General features: G+C 42.3%; 1 protein-coding gene and 1 non-coding gene across 2 annotated transcripts in view; both read right to left on the minus strand.

Moving 5' to 3' along the window:
* USP13 (ubiquitin specific peptidase 13) overlaps positions 1-5,587 on the minus strand; it is a 119,453-nt gene extending 113,866 nt beyond the window's left edge. Inside the window, 1 exon segment of the mRNA XM_045502889.1 lies at positions 5,269-5,587. Within this exon segment, the coding sequence (XP_045358845.1) occupies positions 5,269-5,436 (168 nt within the window). The 5' untranslated portion in view covers positions 5,437-5,587.
* Positions 5,588-8,524: 2,937 nt separating this feature from the next.
* On the minus strand, positions 8,525-8,667 carry LOC123576351. The gene has a single exon (XR_006701331.1). It is a non-coding gene; the product is annotated as a U4 spliceosomal RNA (small nuclear RNA).
* Positions 8,668-21,600: the final 12,933 nt, after the last annotated feature.

A 21,600-nucleotide genomic window follows, 5' to 3' on the forward strand; every position in this document is an offset into this window, starting at 1 on the left:
AATCAATTATTCAATCCCCACATATGTGAAAACGTGAACCCATAAAAGCCACAACACAGGTGAGATGTTACTGAAGCAGCCAGTTGTACTTTTCTTACCTAAACTCTAGATCTTGGGTTTTCAAAGTATGACCTGTCATGCCCCCAAACCCTTAGTGATCTACAAGGTCAAAACTATTTTCATGACATGAACTTATCTGCCTTTTTCACTCCTGTTCTATCCTGAGCGTACAGGGGCATTTTTCAGAAGACTACATGACATCTGATGACATCATCAGCCTAATAACTAACAGAGTGGAAGTTGTTTTCAATTTTTCTGTCTTAATCTCTAATATGGCAAATATAAATAGAAACCACACAAAATCTCTTTGGGGTCCTTGAAAATATCTGAGTATACAGGGGTCAAGAATCTTGAGAATCATTGCTATAAAACAATGTTTTAGAGGCGCCTGGGTGGCTCAGTCGGTGAAGCATCTGACTCTTGGTTTCGGCTCGGGTCACGATCTCTCGGTTCATGAGTTCAAGCCCTGCTTTGGGCTCAGCACTGCTGGTGCAGAGCCTGCTTGGGATTCTCTCTCTCTCTCTCTCTCTCAAAAATAAATACATAAACTTTAAAAAAATGTTTTTGTTAGCTGCTTTTAGAAAGGAACTTTTAATATGTAAACCTGATTAGAATTAGTTTGTTTATATCTTCAAAGAGGAAAAAATAAATGTTTTACTATCTTGTATCTGTTGATTCCTTAGGAGGAAGAGTTTTCTACACAGATCCCAAATTATTTTTCCCCTACAGTAACCACCATGATGACAAGTCTCATTGCCTGGAAGGCAGCTCACAGTGAGTCCCTAACAGGAACTGTTCCTACAAGTAAAGGATCGCAAAGCCTTTCCCAATGGATATGTAAACCAGCCCCTACCATGAGGCCCCAGATCCCCAGAGTTTTACATAGACTTTCAGGAATGTGGAGAACCAGCAGTGACATCTCAACATCACCAAGGGGCCTCAGAGCTTCAGAGAATGGGAAACAAGATCCCTCTGACAAAATAATGCTGATGTTGGAAGGGAAGGAGAGGAATGAGGGACTCTCACATCCTCTCGAGCCACCTCTGCAGCTGCTTGTCACAGCAGGTGTGGCCTGAGACCTCTCTCTTCTCAGCAGCTGCTGGTGCTGGGAAGCCTGCTCAGCCCCTCTGGCACAAATACAAACCTCGAAGAGTGAAAGCATTTCACTCCTGTAGCACCTTTGATCAACAGACCACGGGAGCCATTGGATAAACACTCCCCTCGTCCATGTCCCAGGCGGAGGACACTGAGATACATTCAACAGTTCCCCAGGGAGTTCCCTGGCTGGATTGAGCACCAGTGGTCCACTGCAGCAGCCGGCTCCATAACTCACTCTTGGATTGGCTTTCCCTTTTTCCTTTTGTTATTATTCCCTTGGACATTCTTCCTCTTACGTTCCCTGGGATACCCTTCCAAAATAAACTGCCCATGCTAAGCTCCTGTCTCAGTCTTTCAGTTGACCCCACCTAAGACAAGGCATAAGATAAGCTCTCCACATCCAGACAGGTGGGGAAGGGACATAGCACAAGAGTGGCCCTCCTTGTCCCCATTCCTAAAGCTTGGCAAAAAGCTTCACATCTAGCAGATGTTTTAAAACTTCCAGTTAAGTGAAAAGAGAAGGAAGTGATGACAAACTATGGAAGACAGACTGTAACTGCTCTGTTGTATGACACAGACTCTAAGTAAAATGGGCTTCAGAGAAAGGGATGAAGTCTCAAGTAGAAAGGGAAGGCTGAGAAAGACTCCCGAAGATGATCAAGAAAGGAAGGTGGCTCCAGGAAAGGAAATATGAGTCTTAGCCACTGGAGACCCAGAGACTGGCCTCCCCAGAGCTGGCAACCTAGAAGCTGAGGGGAGGCAGGACAGAGTGTATGCAGATGAATGAGGGGTTCCACAACCAAGGAGAGAAGTAGAGTTTATATGGTGGTCCATGAAGGCTTGTGAGAAAAGTGCGGACCAACATCTTCACTTAACCACACCAACCTTTCTATATAACTCTGAAGACTGGGCTTACAACCCGTGACTGACTCTCTTTATCTCTTTCTTTTCTTCCCATAGTGATTACTAATTGGCCCGGCACTCTTCACATATTAATTTATTTAATCCACAAAACAACTCCATGAGGTAGGTTCTATTATTGCCCCCATTTTACAAAGGGAGAAACTGGACCACAGACAAGTTACACAGCTGGGAGACAGAGCTTAGGTTCAAACCCTGCCAGTCTGGTTCTCTCTCTCACATCTGTCCCCCACAGTCAATAAAGTCACCACATTTTACATGATAATCCTACATGATTCCTTTCACACTGTTTCTTATATGTTGTATCCTCAGCATTTTCAGAACCTATAACCACATGTAATTCATACATTTCCTAGGCATTAGTTGAGTTCCTGGCATATACATATGCCAGATGCTGCACCAGCAGCTGGGGATAAAGATGCAAAGTCCTCACTCTCCAGGAAAGTCCCATTACACATCTTGCAAGATGAACCAAGTCATGGAGAGGTGAACCTGTAGGTCAAGGTGAGAAGATGGGCCTGGGATGAAATTGGGATGAACTGGTAGGTGAAAAAAACAAATTCTCACTCATTCCAGAAGTGTTACTGAGTATCTGCCATGTGCAAAGTCCTAGAAGACAGGAAGGGAAGGAAGGAACACTGAAATGAGTTACCATACAGTCCAACCCAATCCTCATACCCACACAGGTGAGGAATAACAAAGCTGTTCACACCACGCCTGAGACACAGTAGATACATAATAAAAAAATGATCAATTTAGTCTTCCTCTAACTCCACTTTAAATCACATAACTTACAGTTTTCCATAACTGACCACATAAAATCAAGATCCTGTTGTAGGTATTCAAGGCTCTCATTGTCTACTCTCTACTTACTTGGTTCTGACCTCACTACTTATTAAATCAATCTTTTTCTTCCCAATACATCACAGGCAAATAAGGAGAACATATTCACACTTTATGTGTCTGCCCATGTGATTTACCTTTCCTGCATGTTGGTCTTTTTTATTTCTATCCATCTTTACCTATGGCTAGTTTCAAAAGTATCCAATGCTAGGATGATAATTTTTTCCACTCACATGGTTTTGGCCTTTCCTCTACCACAGTCCTATGGCACTGGTAGATTAAAGCCTCTGGTGTGTTCGGCACCAGTGGATTTAACTGTCTGGCTCTCACAGTCGAGCATGTAGGAGCTGGCACACAGTAGGTGCTCAAGAACCTGTATGTGATTCATGATGAAGCAGTACCAGAGAGAAAGACCTTGCGTTATAATACATAGTGTTTTGACATCACTTGTTATAAAACCTTCTTTCTCTTTCTCCCCCTAGATAATGAAATATAATGATTCATCAGCCTTGTAAATAAGCCCAGTCTCCCCAAGGAACTACTGTGACATGAATGAAATCATCATTTTACACTGGACACGATGCTTCTAGAATGGTGTTTGGCACACAGTTAACTCCCAGTAACTATTTGTAGAAGTGAATTAAAACAATCAGCTTTTTTTTCACACCTGCCACATACTATATAATGTGGTAAAGATTTTTAATACCAAAGTTTTAAGAATTTGAAGAGCAGCGCAGATCAAATACAGTAAAAGTAGCTTTATCCACTCTACATGTTGTGCTATCCTGAAAGACTAGGCCACTCTCTTCTTCCTGGACTTCACAATCGGTCAGTTGCTTAAGTTAGGGAAGACCATCATCCCTCTCCACCCTTAGGAGCTATTAATGGGAACCTGCCCATCACTAGACACAAAATCTGAAAATGGCATTTTCAAATACTTTGTGGAGAACAGGATTTAATGACACCGCTGACAGTCACTTTAAGTAGTGTGATCACAATATGTAAGTATTAAATACAACCATCTCATTCCACTTAGACCTTTTTGAAAGAAAATAAATAAGTAATGAACGAAAAGCAAAATTTTTATCCCCCAAATGATCTGAAATTAGCATAAAAGAAAAACTAAATATCCTAGAGAGAGGATATTAATTCTGGGACTCCAATGTATAACAAACAAATATGCTTTGACATCAGCCAATATCAACCCACCAGATAATAAAGGATACTTTGGAAAACTGGTCTCTCATTTGGTTTTTCTTTTTTTCCCCCTCCAACAATACTCTACATAATGTGAATAAAATGTGTTTGACTATTGTTTGAAACCTGCCTCAGTCCCTCTAATCCAATGCACCTCCCGGTTGCATTGAGATCTGCCGGTGACACATGAGATCTAAAGTGGGTGGATAAAAATAACCTGGTCCTCAAAAAGACATGATAAACGCCAGACAGCTGAGTCACTTTGAAGCCCATCTGACTCTTGAAAGGGACATTCACCCTCCTTTTCCTTGTCACACATATACATACCACCTGGTGAAAAACACCACCAACCTCCCTGGGTGGAAGGCGGTGATCTGTCGTAACTTCCCCCTCCAGTCTCAGGTCACAACCCGCGACTAAACTTTTAATAATTTATACTAATGCATCTCAGCCCCAGCTACTCATTTAGAAGAGGAAGGGGAAAGACTTAAAGGAACCGTAATAATCCAGTAGACCCCCTATTTCTGCTGCCCAATTGGAGGCACCCGAAGGTTTCCTGTGACATTCTAACGGGAAGAAAAGGAGTGGGGGAGCAATGCAAAGTGGAGATAGAAAAGCTCAGCGAGGAAATCAGAATCGTCCAGGAGAGGGAATCCCTGGGCAGAGCAAACGGTCCCAGAAAGAGAAGGGTTGTGCGTGTCTACGGGGGATCGATGCGGTCCACCCGCCCGCCCTCCACTCTCGCCCCGGGGAGGACGCAAATCATCCGCAACGTGCAGTTCAGATCAGGGAACTCTTCCATTGGATCTACCTTTCAAACGGTGGCGGGGCTGGGGCCAGGCAGCTGGGAGCTAGGGCCCAGTCAGCCTAGGAAGGCTGGCGGAGCTAAGCCTCGGCGACCCAGTGCTCAGCTGCAGCAGCCTCGGGGAAAGCAGCGCCCGGCACGCAGCAGGCGCTCACTAAGTGTTTTCCGAACTGCAGTGCCCCTGAGCCAACTCCGCCGCCGCGGGAGGAGGTCCCCCGGCTGCCACTGCGCATCTTCTCCCCTGGCTTCACGTGCCGCCCAGTTCCGCGGCTCACGGCCGCCACAGGCCGCTGGCACCGCGACCCTCCCCCGAGGCGCCGCGAGCGCCGCCGAGCCTCACTTACGGGGGAGTCGTACGAGAAGGCGCACTCGTTCTTGTACACCCTGTCCCCCGACCTGGGCACGCGGATCGTGGGCATGTGGGGCACCAGCAGCTCGCCGATGTCTCCCGCAGCCATCTTCCTGCTGCCGCTGCCGCCCGGCATGCCGAACAGGGCGCCCCGGCGCTGCATGGCCGCGGCGCGCACCCGAGCCGAGCCGAGCCGAGCCGGAGCGCTGGATCTGCCCGCGGCGGCGGCGGCGGCGGGCTGCGCGGGCGACCGGAGCCGAGCCGGGGCTGGCGGGCGGAGCGGGCCGCGGGGCGGGAACGGGCACCGGGGGCCTGGGGCGGACGAGCGGGCGTGGGGGGGGGGGGGGGACGCTGCTATTTTTAATCCAATGGCGAATCGCCGGCCCAGCTGCAGCGTCAGGCGGGGCGCTGGGGAGCGCCAGCCGCAGCGCGCCGGGGAGGGGGCGCTGGAGAGGGGCCCTGCGCCCCGATCCGGCTCGGCAGCGGGGGGCGGGAGGCGAACCCCCGGGGCGCGGGCGCGGGAGCCGGAAGCGGGCGGGCGGGCTGGGGGGGGGACACCCCCCTACACCCCCCTCCCGCCCCCGCCGACGGGCCGCGGTGGGGCTGCCCCAAGGTGTTTTCTACTCTAGATCGATAGGTTGCAAAGGGGCAACTCCGAGGCAGCTAACACAAAGGGCAGAATTGGGGGGGGGGGGGGGGGGGTGGTTAACAACCGCTTGCTTTTAAAACAGCTGAAGATAAAAGCGGGTACTTCCCCTGCCTGGGTAGGGATAGGATTCGACGTGCAAATCCGGATTGCACAGCTCCGGGCCCAAATCTAAATTTGCGCTTTGCACTTAGGTGTTAACCTCACTAAACCTTGTTCTTCACTTTTTTAGCATCTAAAGCTTATTGAAAGAGAATAGAATAGGATCCAGTGAGGATGGACATATATTTTTGCAATAATACAGATTTTTCCTACGCATGGAGAGGAAGATCAAGATTTTTTTCGGGGAGGCTTTATATTTTTCTCTTTGGAACGTATTTTGCGTGATGTGTTCGAGGCTTCTGCGTTGAACATTGAGTAGCCTCGTTTGAAGATCTTATTCAGACACACATATTCCTGTCTTGCAGGTCCAATTCCTCAAAATAAATAATGAAGGGGGGGGTACTAATTTGCAAACTAGCTTGCCCTACAACATACTCTTATTTTCTCCAAAAAAAAATTCTTAAAACAGGTTCAGTTCCGCTGAGGTTCGCTAACTACACGCAATGTAAAGGGCGGTAATTCCTGACAGTTACTGGAACGCAGAAATAGCAAGAAATAGTGAATAAAAATGTTTATTTCTATAAGCCTCTCCCAGATCAAATTGTCTTTAAAATATCGGGTTTTTTTCTCCTTCCCATTATTTCTGTTACTCTGCATGATTCTGCAGGTGTGCGGGTTCAGCTGGGAGATAGGAAAGGTACCTAGAATTTGATGTGAAACAGGCAGAGATGAATCCTCGCTTGCCCAGCTCTTCTTTTTATTTTTTTTAATTTTTTTTAACGTTTTATTTATTTTTGAGACAGGGAGAGACAGAGCATGAATGGGGGAGGGTCAGAGAGAGGGAGACACAGAATCTGAAACAGGCCCCAGGCTCTGAGCTGTCAGCCCAGAGCCCGACGCAGGGCTGGAACCCACAGACCGCGAGATCATGACCTGAGCCGAAGTAGGCCGCCCAACCAACTGAGCCACCCAGGCGCCCCGCTTGCCCAGCTCTTCTAAATTCTCATACCAACAGGCAAGGCTCAAGCAGACTTCATATCCAGGTTCATGGATGATGCTTGCTTGTCTAATTACAGGAAAAACTTTACCCAAAAGTACTCAGAACCTACAGTTTAAAAATGTTTTAGATTAAACGCAATTTAAATCGAGACAGTTTTTCACCCTTCAGACTGATTAACATGTATTGCGTTGGCCTGGGTATAGGAAACAGGCCTCATATACATTGTTGGTGGGAGTAAAAACAGTAAACAATAACAATATTATTGACCATAATTTTATATGCATATACTGTTTCCAGTATATGACGCTGCAGATGACCAGGAATTCCTCATCTAGACATTTATGCTACAAATAACTTCACACTGTGTAAGGATATTTGTTAGAGCATTGTTCATAGTAAAAAAAAAAAAAAAAAAAAATGGAAACAGCCTAAAGACCCATGTGCAGGAAGTGGTTAAAATACAGCACTGTTGAGAAGAAGGAAGCACTTGGTGTGTGGTGATGTGGAGCAATATCCAAATCACATCACTTGAGAAAAAAAGCAAAGTGTATATCAGTGTGCAAAAGCAAGGACTGCATGCAAGGCACTCTGATACACCCTGCATACTACAGGCCTTCCTTGCAGGTGGTTGCACCTGTGGTAAATATTCTATCTATACACATCCAGAGGCTACTATATATATATATATATATATATATATATATATATATACACGCGCGCGCGCGCACGCAAGCGCGCACACACATAGTATATGTGTGCGCATGCAGGTGCATGCGCGCGTGTGTGTGTGTCTGTGTATTTGGCCTTCAGATGTTTCTAGAAGACTACCTAAGAAACTAATGACAGTCAGGCTCCATGGAGAGGAACATAAAGCCAGAGATTAGAGAGCGATCTACAGCCAGTCTTTACCTTTCTCTAGAAAGGTACGTTTTTATTATGTGCAACTATTACTTTAAAAAATAATTAAAGTAGCCTGGGTGGCTCAGTCAGTTGAGCTTCCGACTTTGGCTCAGGTCATAATCTCATGGCTGGAGAGTTTGAGCCCTGAGTTGGGCTCTGTGCTGACAGCTCAGAGCCTGGAATCTGCTTCAGATTCTGTGTCTCCCTTTCTCTACCCTTCCCCCACTTGCCCTCTGTCTTTCTCTCTCACTCTCTCTCTCTCTCTCTCTCAAAAATAATAAAACTTAAAAAAAAATAAAAATAAAAAAATAATAATAATTAAAACTCAATTATACACTCTAAGTTCAATAATCAGTTAACATGTTTTTGGTATATTAGGTTCACATACTTATGTTGCTTTCAAGATGTCATTGCAAATGGGTAAAAACCAGCATACATTTTGGCAAGACTGGAAAGACATGTAAAATTTAAAGAGTTATGTTTAGAATTTGGTTATAGGATTTTGTTTCTATTTTCAAAATGTCTTCAACGATATTACATTTGGTTTATAATATAAAAATGTACCAAGACAAAAAGAGAAACTTCACTGAAAAAACCTGGATCAATTACAGAAACTTTTAATTTAATTTTACAAATTCTACATATGAATTTATAACTGGACTATTTCAATGAGAAAAGTTTTCAACCAGCAATAGTGGTGCTTCATGTAAACCTCATTGGCACCAACACTGCCACTGCCCAAAGTTCAACCTGACTATTTTACTAATGGACCAGTTTCTGCATGTAGATCTTGATCAAAGAACAGGAATAAAGTGATGATGGGTAAACAATTTTCACTTCCAACATAAGTTCACAGTCCTTCTGAAGAGATGTCAGAGAACCTAAGACTAAGAACTAACTCGTGTCCCATCAAGTATTCAGTCCACCATGTCACTGTACTGCTCAAAAGCCTCTTTGTAGGCCATTGGCAGTGAGTTTGCCTCCCATGGCCTTGCATTCAAGGACCTCGCTCTTTGGCACTCTCTCAGACTTGACTCCCACACCTTCTTCTGGTGAGGTGGATTATATTGTACCCAGGGATACATGTACTTGTCTCCTAGCCTTGGTTGAAAGCTCTCCACTCTCATTTGTATCTTCTCAATCCTTTCAAGCCTTTTCTGACTGTTCCAACCCTCAGGGATGGGTCTTAAATGCAGACAGCCCCTACTACCTGTGCCTATCATCGCATACTGCCATGTGACTTCTTTTGTACTGTTAATTCGTCTTCGTTCCCTATCCTTTCCCTCTCTAGAGATAATATACTGTTTGAAAGAAACTCTGTTTCTTAGGATCCTTGCACATTGTGGAAACTCAGTGGAATAGTGCGCGCCCATAAAGGTACTGCTCTGTTTATTTTGGGCACCCAATAAGAATCTACGAGGTGAATGACTCACATCTGTGACATTGTAATAGATATGTTTTGCAGTCAGCTTTGTGTTTTATGTAAAATACATTGTTTCACAAATGCTGTTCCCAGAACTGACATAGGTTACATTAAAACATGACATGAATGTTACTGTGACTAATGCCAAAAAGGGGAATTGGGGAGATCTACAGAGAAAAAAGATATCTTAAGTATTTCAATTAGTGGAATAGCTCTTGACCTCAGATGCCCTCCAATAATGCTCAGTGATCTAGTAAAGCCATATACGGTGATAGCTGGGGCATATCCATAAAATTTTCTATCCTGGCAGCTAGCCTCCACAAGAAGCACAGGTTATTAAGTGTAAAAACAATAGGTCACTGCTTGAGAAATGTACTGCTTTTTCCATTTAAGAAAATCTCTAGGGACTCCTGGGTGGCTTAGTCAGTTAAGCATCCAGCATTGGTTCAGGTCATGATTCTTGTGGTTCATGAGTTCAAGCCCCACATAGGCGTGTCTCCTGTCAGCACAGAGCCTGCCTTGGATCCTCTGTCTCCCTCTATCTCTGCCCCTCCCCCCTCTCAAAAATAAACATTAAAAAAAAAGAAAATTGTATATTACCATCAAAAGTCATGTTATAAGAATATTCATTGACATGGAAAAATGTTCACTATAATGCAAACTTCAAGAATTGGTAATAAATAAACATATACACTATTATTTGCTTAAATACATATATACACACACACATATATATAGGCATAGCATAGAATAGAATCTAATCCAATCTAATAGATTGGAATGGGTCATATGTTAATGGTAGTTATCTCTAAGTGAAAAAAAGAAATTTTGTGCTTTTCTGTGTTATTCCAATGTTTTACATTAACTATCCATTTATTATTATTTTTTTAATGTTTATTTACTTTTGAGACAGAGAGAGAGCATGAACGGGGGAGAGTCAGAGAGAGGGAGACACAGAATCTGAAACAGGCTCCAGGCTCTGAGCTGTCAGCACAGAGCCTGATGCAGGGCTTGAACTCATGGACTGCGAGATCATGACCTGAGCTGAAGTCGGTCACCCAACCGACTGAGCCACCCAGGCACCCCCATTTATTATTTTTTTAATAGGGGAGATATTAACTTTTTATACTATCACTGATTATGTCAATTTCTTGGCCACTTGCCCTCTTTCTTATCTGTTTGTCCCTTTCACCACGCATATAAAACTAAACAAGTTTCTTATGGACAATCTGCATAAGTAAAAGGTAGGTTCACACTGGAATGAGCAAACTCCTTGAACAATTCTTAACATCAAGATGAGATAAGCTGTTAGTCAATTTAAAAGGAAATCTGAGATCCCTGTTCACCTCTTGGGGTTCTGTGATGTGTAATACTCACCACAGTTCTTCCAGAAGCCTGACTCATAAGTTACTCATAGAGATAGGTAGGCATATTGCCTTTCAGGCCAGTCTGACACCATCCCTACTCGTGTCCACTGTCATTTCCATGTACATACAGGAAGACATGTCCTCTGCTCAGGTGTAGAAAAGACTATTGTAAATACAGTAAAACACACACACACATACACACACACACACACACACACACACACACCATGGGGCCACAGATTACTTTTCAGGCTTCCTAGTAAATGGGCAAAGCAACCTAAATATGATACATACTGGCTCCAAAATCCAAAGAAACTCATCAAACATTGTGCCTCATTGTTAGTGATAGGGAGCTCAAGATGAAGAACTTAACCTTCATTTTTCTATATTATTAAACTCCCCTCCGGAATTTCACTGGGATGGCAAGCCCCTGTATTTCTCAGAATATATCTCCTACCCTCTGTCACAGGACATCTGCCACTTCCTGCTCCCCAGGTCCTGTCTGCACATTGTCATTACTGTCGGGATTAACATGATGTCCTGTAGATGCTGATGGCCAAGACCAGGAGTCGGTGCACTGTGGCCCATGGACCAAATCCAGCCTGCCATCTGCTTTGTAAATAAAGTTTTGTTGGACTCCAACCACACTCATCCATTTGCATATCATCTATGACTGCTTTTGTGCTATAACAGCAAAGTGCAACAGAAACCATATGGACCCAGAGTATTTATATCTGACCCTTTATAGAAAAGTTTGCCAACCATTGGTCAAGATCAATACAGGTTATACGTTATGATCCAGAATCAGAGAATTGGCATCACTTTAGACTTGTGCTACTTACCTCCAGATGATGGCAACCCTGTTTATCTGAATGGAACAAATGCTCTCACCAGATCAGTAGCTGCAAAACAAATGCCAGGAGATGTGTTCATTTGCTTCAGTAAGGAGATCATCTCTAGAATACCAGCTAGGTTGAAATCACCACCCTGTTAACTTTACCCGAGTCCACCAGCATTCTCCATTCTAATGGTGAAAATAATAGGAAATGATGGGAGAAGGAATGGGAATATGATAGCAATCATCAACTCTGTGTCTTCCTGGTCTTTGATATAGTTTCACTGGAAGAGCAGCTTTATTTCATGTTTACACTGTTGTTAGGGAGAGAAAACACCAGTGGCTCCCTCTTGGTTTTTCCTACTCTAGTCATGATTACTCCAACAGGGAAGGGAGCCATTGTGCAGATCCTACAGTTCACTAAGGTCACGTATTCCAATAATACTTTCAAGAGCTAGAGTACTATCTACAGGATGAGCTTGGGTCCCTCTCTGCCTACCATGAGGCAAACAGGAGTCAGAAGCTCACACATCAGGGGCACCTGGGTGCTCATTTGGTTAAGCATCCAACTCTTGATTTCAGCTCAGGTCATGATCTCACAGTTTGTGGGGTTGATCCCCGCATCAGGCTCTGCACAAATAGCATGGAGCCTGCTTGGGATTCTCTCTCTCCCTCCGTCTCTGCCCCTCTCCCCCTTTCTCATTTTCTCTCTCTCTCTCTCTCTCTCTCTCTCTCTCTCTCAAAATTAATAAACACTTAAAGGGGCGCCTGGGTGGTGCAGTCGGTTAAGCATCCAACTTCAGCCAGGTCACGATCTCGCGGTCCGTGAGTTCGAGCCCCGCGTCAGGCTCTGGGCTGATGGCTCAGAGCCTGGAGCCTGTTTCCGATTCTGTGTCTCCCTCTCTCTCTGCCCCTCCCCCGTTCATTCTCTGTCTCTCTCTGTCCCAAAAATAAATAAACATTGAAAAAAAATTAAAAAAAAATAAAATAAAATAAAAAATAAACACTTAAAAATAAATAGGGGCACCTAGGTGGTTCAGTCAGTTGGTTGCCAGACTTTGGCTCAGGTCACGATCTCACAGTTCTTGAGTTCGAGCCCCACGTTGAGCTCTGCTCTGACAGTGAAGATCCCACCTCAGATTCTCTGCCTCCCTCTCTCTCTGCCACTCCCCTGCTCATGCAGCTCTTTCTCTCTCTGCATGAGAGAGAGAATAACATAAACATTAAAAATAATACAATAAAAATAAAAGTAAATAAAATAAAAATTACAAAAAAACTCATAAACTCACACATCATCTATTCCCAATAAGCCTCTGCTCTGGCAGATAAGAGTGGCATTCCACCAGGCTATAGTTCTCATCAGAGCCAGTTTCCAATAGTCTCTAAAAAGTTTGGATATTTCTCATTCTCCAGGACACAGTTACTAGGGGAGTGGTTACGAGGAAGGCTAGAAGGAAGGTGCACAGCGTCCATATTTGGTAATACTGTAGTATCTTTCTTGAGGAACCCAGCCTCTTCTTCAATCAAGAAGCTCTGTAGTATGGGCGCCTGGGTGGCTCAGTCAGTTAAGCGTCCGACTTCGGCTCAAGTCATGATCTCGCGGTTCGTGAGTTCGAGCCCTGCGTCGGGCTCTGGGCTGTCAGCACAGAGCCTGGAGCCTGTTTCAGATTCTGTGTCTCCCTCTCTCTCTCTGACCCTCCCCCGTTCATGCTCTGTCTCTCTCTGTCTCAAAAGTAAATAAACATTAAAAAAAATTTTTTTTTTAAAAAAGAAGCTCTGTGGCATCAACTAACTCCTGTCTGTGACTGTGACTATCTAGCATGGTGGCTTAATGCAGGTCTTTGCTTGCTAAACTTGGATTTGAGGAGGGTGGGATACATCTTAGTGGAATGTCCACTGCTTGCACTCCCAGGAGCCCCACGATAAACGATAGCCAGAGTTATCTGTGAATTAGCCGTTCCCTAAGATCTGTTAATCACGTTTAGATTGCTGCCTAATACCATAACCATGCCAACTTTGCTCGTGGTATGAATTACTACCACCCGGGGCATCTCTCTAGGACTCTTAGCCCCACAGAAATCAGAAAGCCCACTTCAGGGAAAACTTTTGTAAGAAGCACTCCGACCTGTTGGAATGGTTAGTAAATTGCTTTTGAAAGACTCTGAGCCCCATTGGAGATATATTTGATAGGTCAGATTCAGCATTTCTGTGTCTTCAGTCCCTTCTTCTATGCTATGCCAAGGGACTTCTAACCCTTTTGTCATCCTTTAGCATGAGTCAGCATTTGGGCAATCCAAGTTTGTATTAGGATCATGCCCATGCCAATACATTTTATACAGAATGCCTGCTGAGTAAATACACATTGATCAAATTGGCTTGATCCAAATTCATGTTTTGCCCTGCTTGATTAAATATCCTCAAAATTCATTCCCACAAATATTGCCCCATTTTCTAGAATTATGCTCATTTTATGCTCAGCTGATCCCCATGATTCCTTTGACTATAGCTGCTGAATTCTTTCCACTCTGATTCTGCAGTTTACCCTTAGGGACCACGTTGAGTTATCAATGAAAACAGTTATCAGTAGAAAACACTGCAGGGGTGCCTAAAGGGAACAATGCTAATGAGATTCTGAAAGGAAGTGTAGCTTCCTTAGAAAAGGAAGTGTTAGAGATGGAGTTCAGAAGGATTTCAGAATTGGGGATTCTCCATGTCTCCTACATACTCCTAGATTTTCCACGTCAGTTATGGGGACCCTACTCTTTTCTCATCTGTGCTGTAACATGAACATAAAATAAGTGAAAAGAAAAGTGAGACAGCACTTTCAAAAGTTGGATTTGATTTCTGGACTCTGATTCTGCAGCTACAAGCAGGAAATAATCATTTTATCATGGTCACATAAATACTTTGAGATTCATCCTATTCCTTAAAGACTATAAATATTTGAGCATGCCCATCTCTTGCATCAAAATTGTCCAATGTCTTTTATTTTTTTTAATTTTTTTTAATTTTTTTTTTATTTTTTTTAACATTTATTCATTTTTTGAGAGACACAGAGAGAGCACAAACAGGGGAGGGACAGAGAGAGGGGGAGACACAGAATCCAAAGCAGGCTCCAGGCTCTGAGCTGTCAGCAGAGCCCGACATGGGGCTCGAACTCACAGAGTGTGAGATCATGACCTGAGCTGAAGTTGGATGTCCAACCGACTGAGCCACCCAGGCGCCCCGTCCAATGTCTTTTAAAACAGAGCCCTGACACTTCCTTTTCCCTGGGGTCTAAGGCAGCCACCTTCCCCCGGATCTTCGTGGTTCTGGACATACAATCACAGACAACACAAATGCTACCTTGGTTGATCTATTTCACCACTGAGTATTTATGGGCTGCTAGTTTCTGTCTTGAAATTTGAATGGAAATCTAACTGCCTTCTATTCAATTTGTAACTGAAAAACAATTCCAATAACCCCTCATCTCAGAATCTGCAGCTTGCAACACATTCTCTGAGACTCAGAAAGTTAGAGTTCTTCTATTATAAGCAATAGAAACCAGCTCTGGCCTACCTAAGCAATAAGGAGTGTCTTGTAACAGTAATGGATGACTCCCAATACCGAAGGATAGGCTGAACTACCACAAACTAAAGGTCCAAGGTCACAGTAGTGGCCACTTATAGACCTTCTTTCCAGATGCTGCCACCTGTTAATGGGACAATAATTTCATTCCATCCGTATGTGTCTCTGCTCAGGATCCAGATTTTTCTCATGGAAAACAGGCCATTCTGCAAAGAAGGTATGTTGATCACCAATACATACATACATACATACATACATACGTGCATAATTGCTACTATACTCACCTTGCAGAATTTGTTACAAGGATTTGAAATATCTGTAAAGTTCTTAGTCGACTTCTTGGAACATGCTAACCATTCTTATTGTTTCTATCATTATCCACAAATCTGACTCTTTCCTTCCTGTCTATGGGAATGACAGCAGGTTACTTTGGAGAACTGCTTTCCTCCATACATATCTATAACTGTATCAGTCTACCCAATATTCATTGATTACTTCATGAACATTCATGCTTTTAATTTTTGGTCATGATGTACCCCAGTTGGAATATATTCTCCTTCATTCACTAGATTTATCTAAATTCTACTTGCCCCACATTGTCCAGAAAGCCTATCACATACACTTACTCTCTATATCACTTGTTAGCTACTAACGTGTGTATATTTTGTTTTCTAATTTTTTTTTTTTTGTTTTTAGAGAGAGAGCGCAAGCCGGGGAACAAGGGAGAGGGGCAGAGGGAGAGAAAGAGAGAGAGAGAGACATAGAGAGACAGAAAGAGAATCTTAAGCAGGCTTTATGCTCAGCACAGAGCCTGATGCTGGGCTTGATCCCACAATACTGGGATCATGACCTGAACTGTAATCAAGAAGCAGATGCTCATCTGACTGAGCCATCAGGCACCCCATATATAAATATATATATATATATATATATATATATATATATATATTGATCTTTTATTTATGCACTCTAAATTGCCCTAACTAAATTGTAAGCTGCATGCAGCCAGAGATCATTGTAATACGTCTTCGTATCCCCAGGCCTAAACCTTGCTTCTACATAGAACAGTTGCTCGCGATCCGTATCAAAATAACACCAACATTCTTCACAGAGCTAGAACAAACAATCCTAAAATTTGTATGGAACCAGAAAGACCCCAAATAGCCAAATCAATCTTGAAAAAGAAAAGATAAAAAAGAGGTGATACACACACACACACACACACACACACACACACACACACACAATGGAGTATTACTCAGCAATCAGAAAGAATGAAATCTTGCCATTTGCAACTATGTGGATGGAACTAGAGGGTATTATGCTAAGTGAAATTAGTCAGAGAAAGACAAATATATGACTTCACTCATATGAAGACTTTAAGACACAGAACAGATGAACATAAGGGAAGGGAAGCAAAAATAATACAAAAACAGGGAGGGGGACAAAACATAAGAGACTCTTAAATATGGAAAACAGAGGGTTACTGGAGGGGTTGTGGGAGGAGGGATGGGCTAAAGGGATAAGGGGCATTAAGGAATCTGCTCTTGAAATCATTGTTGCACTATATGCTAACTAATTTGGATGTAAATTTAAAAAATAAAATTAAAAAAAAAAGAGAGAGCATAAAAAAAAGAAAAAGGAAAAAGAAACCAAAGCTGGAGGCTTTGTTTCTTGTTCAGAGAAAGAGGGAGACAGAGGATCTGAGGCAGGCTCTTCACTGTCAGAGCAGAGAGCTCAACGTGGGGCTCGAATTCAAGAACTGTGAGATCTTGACCTGAGCCAAAGTCTGACACCCAACCCAGATCAATGGAACAGACCCACAAACGTATGGCCAACTAATCTTTGACAAAGCAGGAATGTTTTTATCTGCTCACTAGATGAATAAAGAAAATGTGGTGTATATGTATATATATATAATGGAATATTATTCAGCCATAAAAAGAGTGAACTCTTGCCATTTGAGACAACATGGATAAACTTGGAGGGCATTATGCTAAGTGAAATAAATTAGACAAAGAAAGACAAATACTGTACGGTATCACTTACATATGGAATCTTTAAAAAACAGAAAAACTGATTTCATAGAAACAGTGTGGTGGTTGCCAGGGGCCATGGTGAGGGAAAAGTGAGAGCTGTAGGTCAAAGGACACAAACTTCTTATTGTAAGATGCACAAGTTTGGAGAATCTAATGTACAGCATGATGATTATACTTAATAATATGGTATGGTATACTTAAAATTTGCTGAGAGTAGATATTATGGGATTTTGCCACAAAAAGAAAGAAAAAAAGAAAGAGAGAAAGAAAGAGAGAAAGAGGAGAGTTAATTATGTGAGACAATGTATATGTTAATTATCTTGATGTTGGTAATCATATCACAATGGGTATATATATCATATCATCACATTATAAGCTTTAAATATATATGAAAAAAAGAAAAGAAAAAAGAAAAGAAGTTTCTCAAAAATGTTTGTTTTTAGGAATGTTTATTACTGTAGAAATATTGCTAATTAATTTCCAATAACCATCTCCTACTCCCTTAGAAAAATAAACTGTCTAATATGCTCAGAAGGAAAACCATATGTTCCAAATTTGCATCTCAGTGCATCTAGTATGTTCTAGACATTAAGATGTAAGCAGAAGGTTATGCCTCTCTGATGCCCAGCCTGGATGTGACGCCTGGAACTCCAGCAGCCATCTTGGAACTTGAGGTGACCCTAAGAATGGAATCCAAGTGTGACAGAGCATAAAAATGGAAATATACTGTGTCCTTGAAAATATCTTAGAGCTGCCTTCTTCTGAATGGTCTTACATAAAAGTTAAATAAATTTTTATCTTTTATCTTGTTTGTCACCTTTTTTTGAAAGGGGTAGTCAGTGGGTGATGCTCCGTTACAAAGAGCTGAATATAATTTCTAAATGATACAGCTACTATTAGAAAATTCAGACCAAATTTTTAAAACTCTGATGACTTATTATTTAGTACTAAGTAATTATACTTAATTAAAAGCTCTTATGATCTCATGACTTGTACAATAAACTAAATAACAGCTCCCTAAAGATATTCACTTCCTAATTTCTGGAATTTATAAATATTGCCTTACATAGAAAAAAAAAAGTTTGTGCTTGGCATGTGTGATTAAATTAAGGATCCTGAGATGGAGAGATGATACTAGATTATTGGAGTGAGCCCTAAATGTGATTACAAATTTTCTTATAAGAGAGAGAGCAGAATGAGCTTTGACATACATAGAAGACGAAAGGGCAATGTGATGATGTAGGCAAAGATTGGAATGATGTGGCTACTAGCCAATGAATGCTGACAGCCACAAGAAGCTGCAAGAGGCAAAGACAAGTTCTCTCCTAGAGCCTCCATAAGAGCATGGCCCTGGAAACCCCTTGACTTCAGCTCAGTGATACTGACTTTGGGCTTGACTTCCAGAACTGTGAAAAAATAAGCTTCTGTCATTTTAAGCCACCATATTTGTGGTAATTTGTCACAGCAGTCATAAGAAATTAATACCACTTTATTTTTATTTTTTTGGTGTTTATTTTTGAGACAGAGAGACAGAGCATGAGCAGGGGAGGGTCAGAGAGAGAGGGAGACACAGAATCTGAAGCAGGTTCCAGGCTCTGAGCTGTCAGCACAGAGCCTGATGTAGGGTTCGAACTCACAAATGGGAAGATCATGACCTGAGCGAAGTTGGAGGCCTAACCGACTGAGCCACCCAGGTGCCCCAAATTAAAACCACTTGAATTACCTCTCTACTTCTCTTCTAATAAGGAACTATACTTTCTTCTATAAATTACCTATTACCTTTTCAACTCCTACCTCCCAGCATCTCGTGCTCGACACATCAGCAATGCCCAAAATATAGTTGATAAATGTGTAAGTCCATACTTTTCCCTTGCTTACCTAAGATGCAACGTTTCACAAACAATATACACGGGGTTAATTGTCAACTGCATGACACAGGTAACAATTAGCTTACTGGGGGAATGCACAAAATAAATTCAAAGAACAGACTAGTTTGACAAGAATCAAGGACCCAGGAAGTTTACCATTGAAAAGAATATGACAGGGGTGCCTGGGTGGCGCAGTCGGTTAAGCGTCCAACTTCAGCCAGGTCACGATCTTGCGGTCCGTGAGTTCGAGCCCCGCGTCGGGCTCTGGGCTGATGGCTCAGAGCCTGGAGCCTGTTTCCGATTCTGTGTCTCCCTCTCTCTCTGCCCCTCCCCCGTTCATGCTCTGTCTCTCTCTGTCCCAAAAATAAATAAACATTGAAAAAAAAAAAAAAGAAAAAAAAGAAAAGAATATGACATTGCAGGAAGATTGGAGAAGGGAAAGGACTTTGGGTCTCCTTCTTACAGGCAATGGAGGGTCACTGAAAATGGTGAGTAGGAAAGTGACACACATGAAACTGACCTTTGAGGAAGATGAAGTTGGTGGCAAGATATGACTTAAGTTGCAGGGGGACAGCAGCTGGTAGAAAGAGCCTGCAGGGGGATATTGTAAGAGTGCATGTAGCAAGAATGACCAAACCGGGGGAAGCCAGTGGAAATCATGTTATGTGAGAGAATTTGCAAAGTAAAAGTCAATAGGACATTGATTTGGGAGAGTGAAGGCCAGCACTCTGCTCCCAGCTGTGGCTATCCAGCTGTGTTTCCTACCTATATCACCTGAGAGAATTAGGTAACAACTCCATACTGTGTCTCTTCATCTGTAGAGTGTTCAGAAGATAAAATATATATATATTTTTTTCTTTTTCTATGGATGAAAAAAAATTATATTAGAATTGCACCTTCCCTCTCCTTTGCACATTCATTAATTTCTGTATTTTTTTTTCAAACTCAGACGTCTCCTAAATCCTCCTGAAAGGATGCGATGACAAGAGACCACACTGGGAGAAAGCTCCAAAGTATGGAGCAAGTTAAGATGTGCTAATGAAACTTCTGACACATACGTGTGGTGTCAGTCATTGTAAACTGTGTTGTATCATTTCCAATGTCATCTTGACAGCCCCATCAAATTAAATAGTTTGCAAGTACAGCTTAAATAGATGAATATTTCTCAAGAAAAGTATGTCCTTTGAAATTGACAAGAGAAGAAGGACAATAAAAGGATGAGGAGGAGGGGGGAGGGGGGAGGGGGAAGGAAAAGAGAGGGAGAGAAATAGGAAAAGAACAACAACATATTAAGCTTCTGTTACACCTCGGGCTACATATGTGTTATATCATTTAATCTTAGCAAAACCCTAGAGGTAGGGCCAGTTATTCTCCCCATTTCATAGATGAGGACATCAAGACTATACAAGATCAAATAACTTGCCAAGGTAACACCTCTAGGAAATGAAAGAATTAGAATCCAAAGCCCTAATGCCTGCCCTTTAAGAAGCTTATAGTTTCAAAAAAAAAAAAAAAAAGAAGAAGAAGAAGAAGAAGAAGAAGAAGAAGAAGCTTATAGTTTCATAAGACAAAAGTTAAATACGTGGCACAAATGAAGAAACAAGACAAGACAGCATGGAATCAAGGTCCATGTTATATATTACATTATTTGTTCAAACTTGTTCATCCCTATTCTGCCCTTCTCATGCTTCCCTCTGGGTAGAATAGGGTCATCAAAGGTTGATTGAAGACACATAGTGAAGAGTCCAGCAGACTCAAAGCTAACTCCCAGCCCTTAAGACTAAGAAATAGTTGATCGTTATCATAAGCCACTGAGTTGTTGGGGTTGTTACCAGAGCAGAAGCTGACTAACACAGACCTAAATGTACAATATTGCTACTGGTATTCAAGTTTCCAGCTAAACTTTATTCCTCTTTCCATTTTTGCCAAAACAAAAAGCAATATCCCTTTATCCCTTTTTTTTTTTAAGTTTATTTATTTATTTTGAAAGAGAGAGGCAGAGAGAGAGAATCCCAAGCAAGCTCTGTACTATCAGTACAGAGCCTGAGGTGGGGCTCGAACTCATGAACCATGAGATCATGACCTGAGCCAAAATCAAGGGTCGGTTGCTTAACCAGTAGAACCACCACGGTGCCCACCCCCCTCCTATTTTTAATATAGACAAAAATGTTTCTGGAACTAAACATTAGTTCACTCAGATAGAAATGATCATTACATTTTCCCACCATGGTGGTCCTAGAAATAGAAACAACATGAAAACATTGAGACAAAACAAAGTTACAAGGAGTAAAGCACAAAATCATCCAGAATTCTTTCACTCAGAGCTAACATTATTAATAATAGGTGAACTTCACTCCAGGTATCTCTCTCTGTATATCTATGGATTAAAAGGTAGATGGATGGCTAGTCAGAAATAATTTCTTAAAAATGGAAACACATGATACTTGAAGTAAGCTTGACTTTTCTACCTATAAATGATCTGACTTTTCTGCCTGGAAATGTCCCTACCCTCATGTTATTTTTTATTTTTTCTAATCCAACACGGTTTTATCAACTACAGTCACCATGCTATACATTAGA

The sequence above is a fragment of the Leopardus geoffroyi genome, chromosome C2, assembly GCF_018350155.1.
Source record: "Leopardus geoffroyi isolate Oge1 chromosome C2, O.geoffroyi_Oge1_pat1.0, whole genome shotgun sequence".
Classification (NCBI taxonomy): Eukaryota; Metazoa; Chordata; class Mammalia; order Carnivora; family Felidae; genus Leopardus; species Leopardus geoffroyi.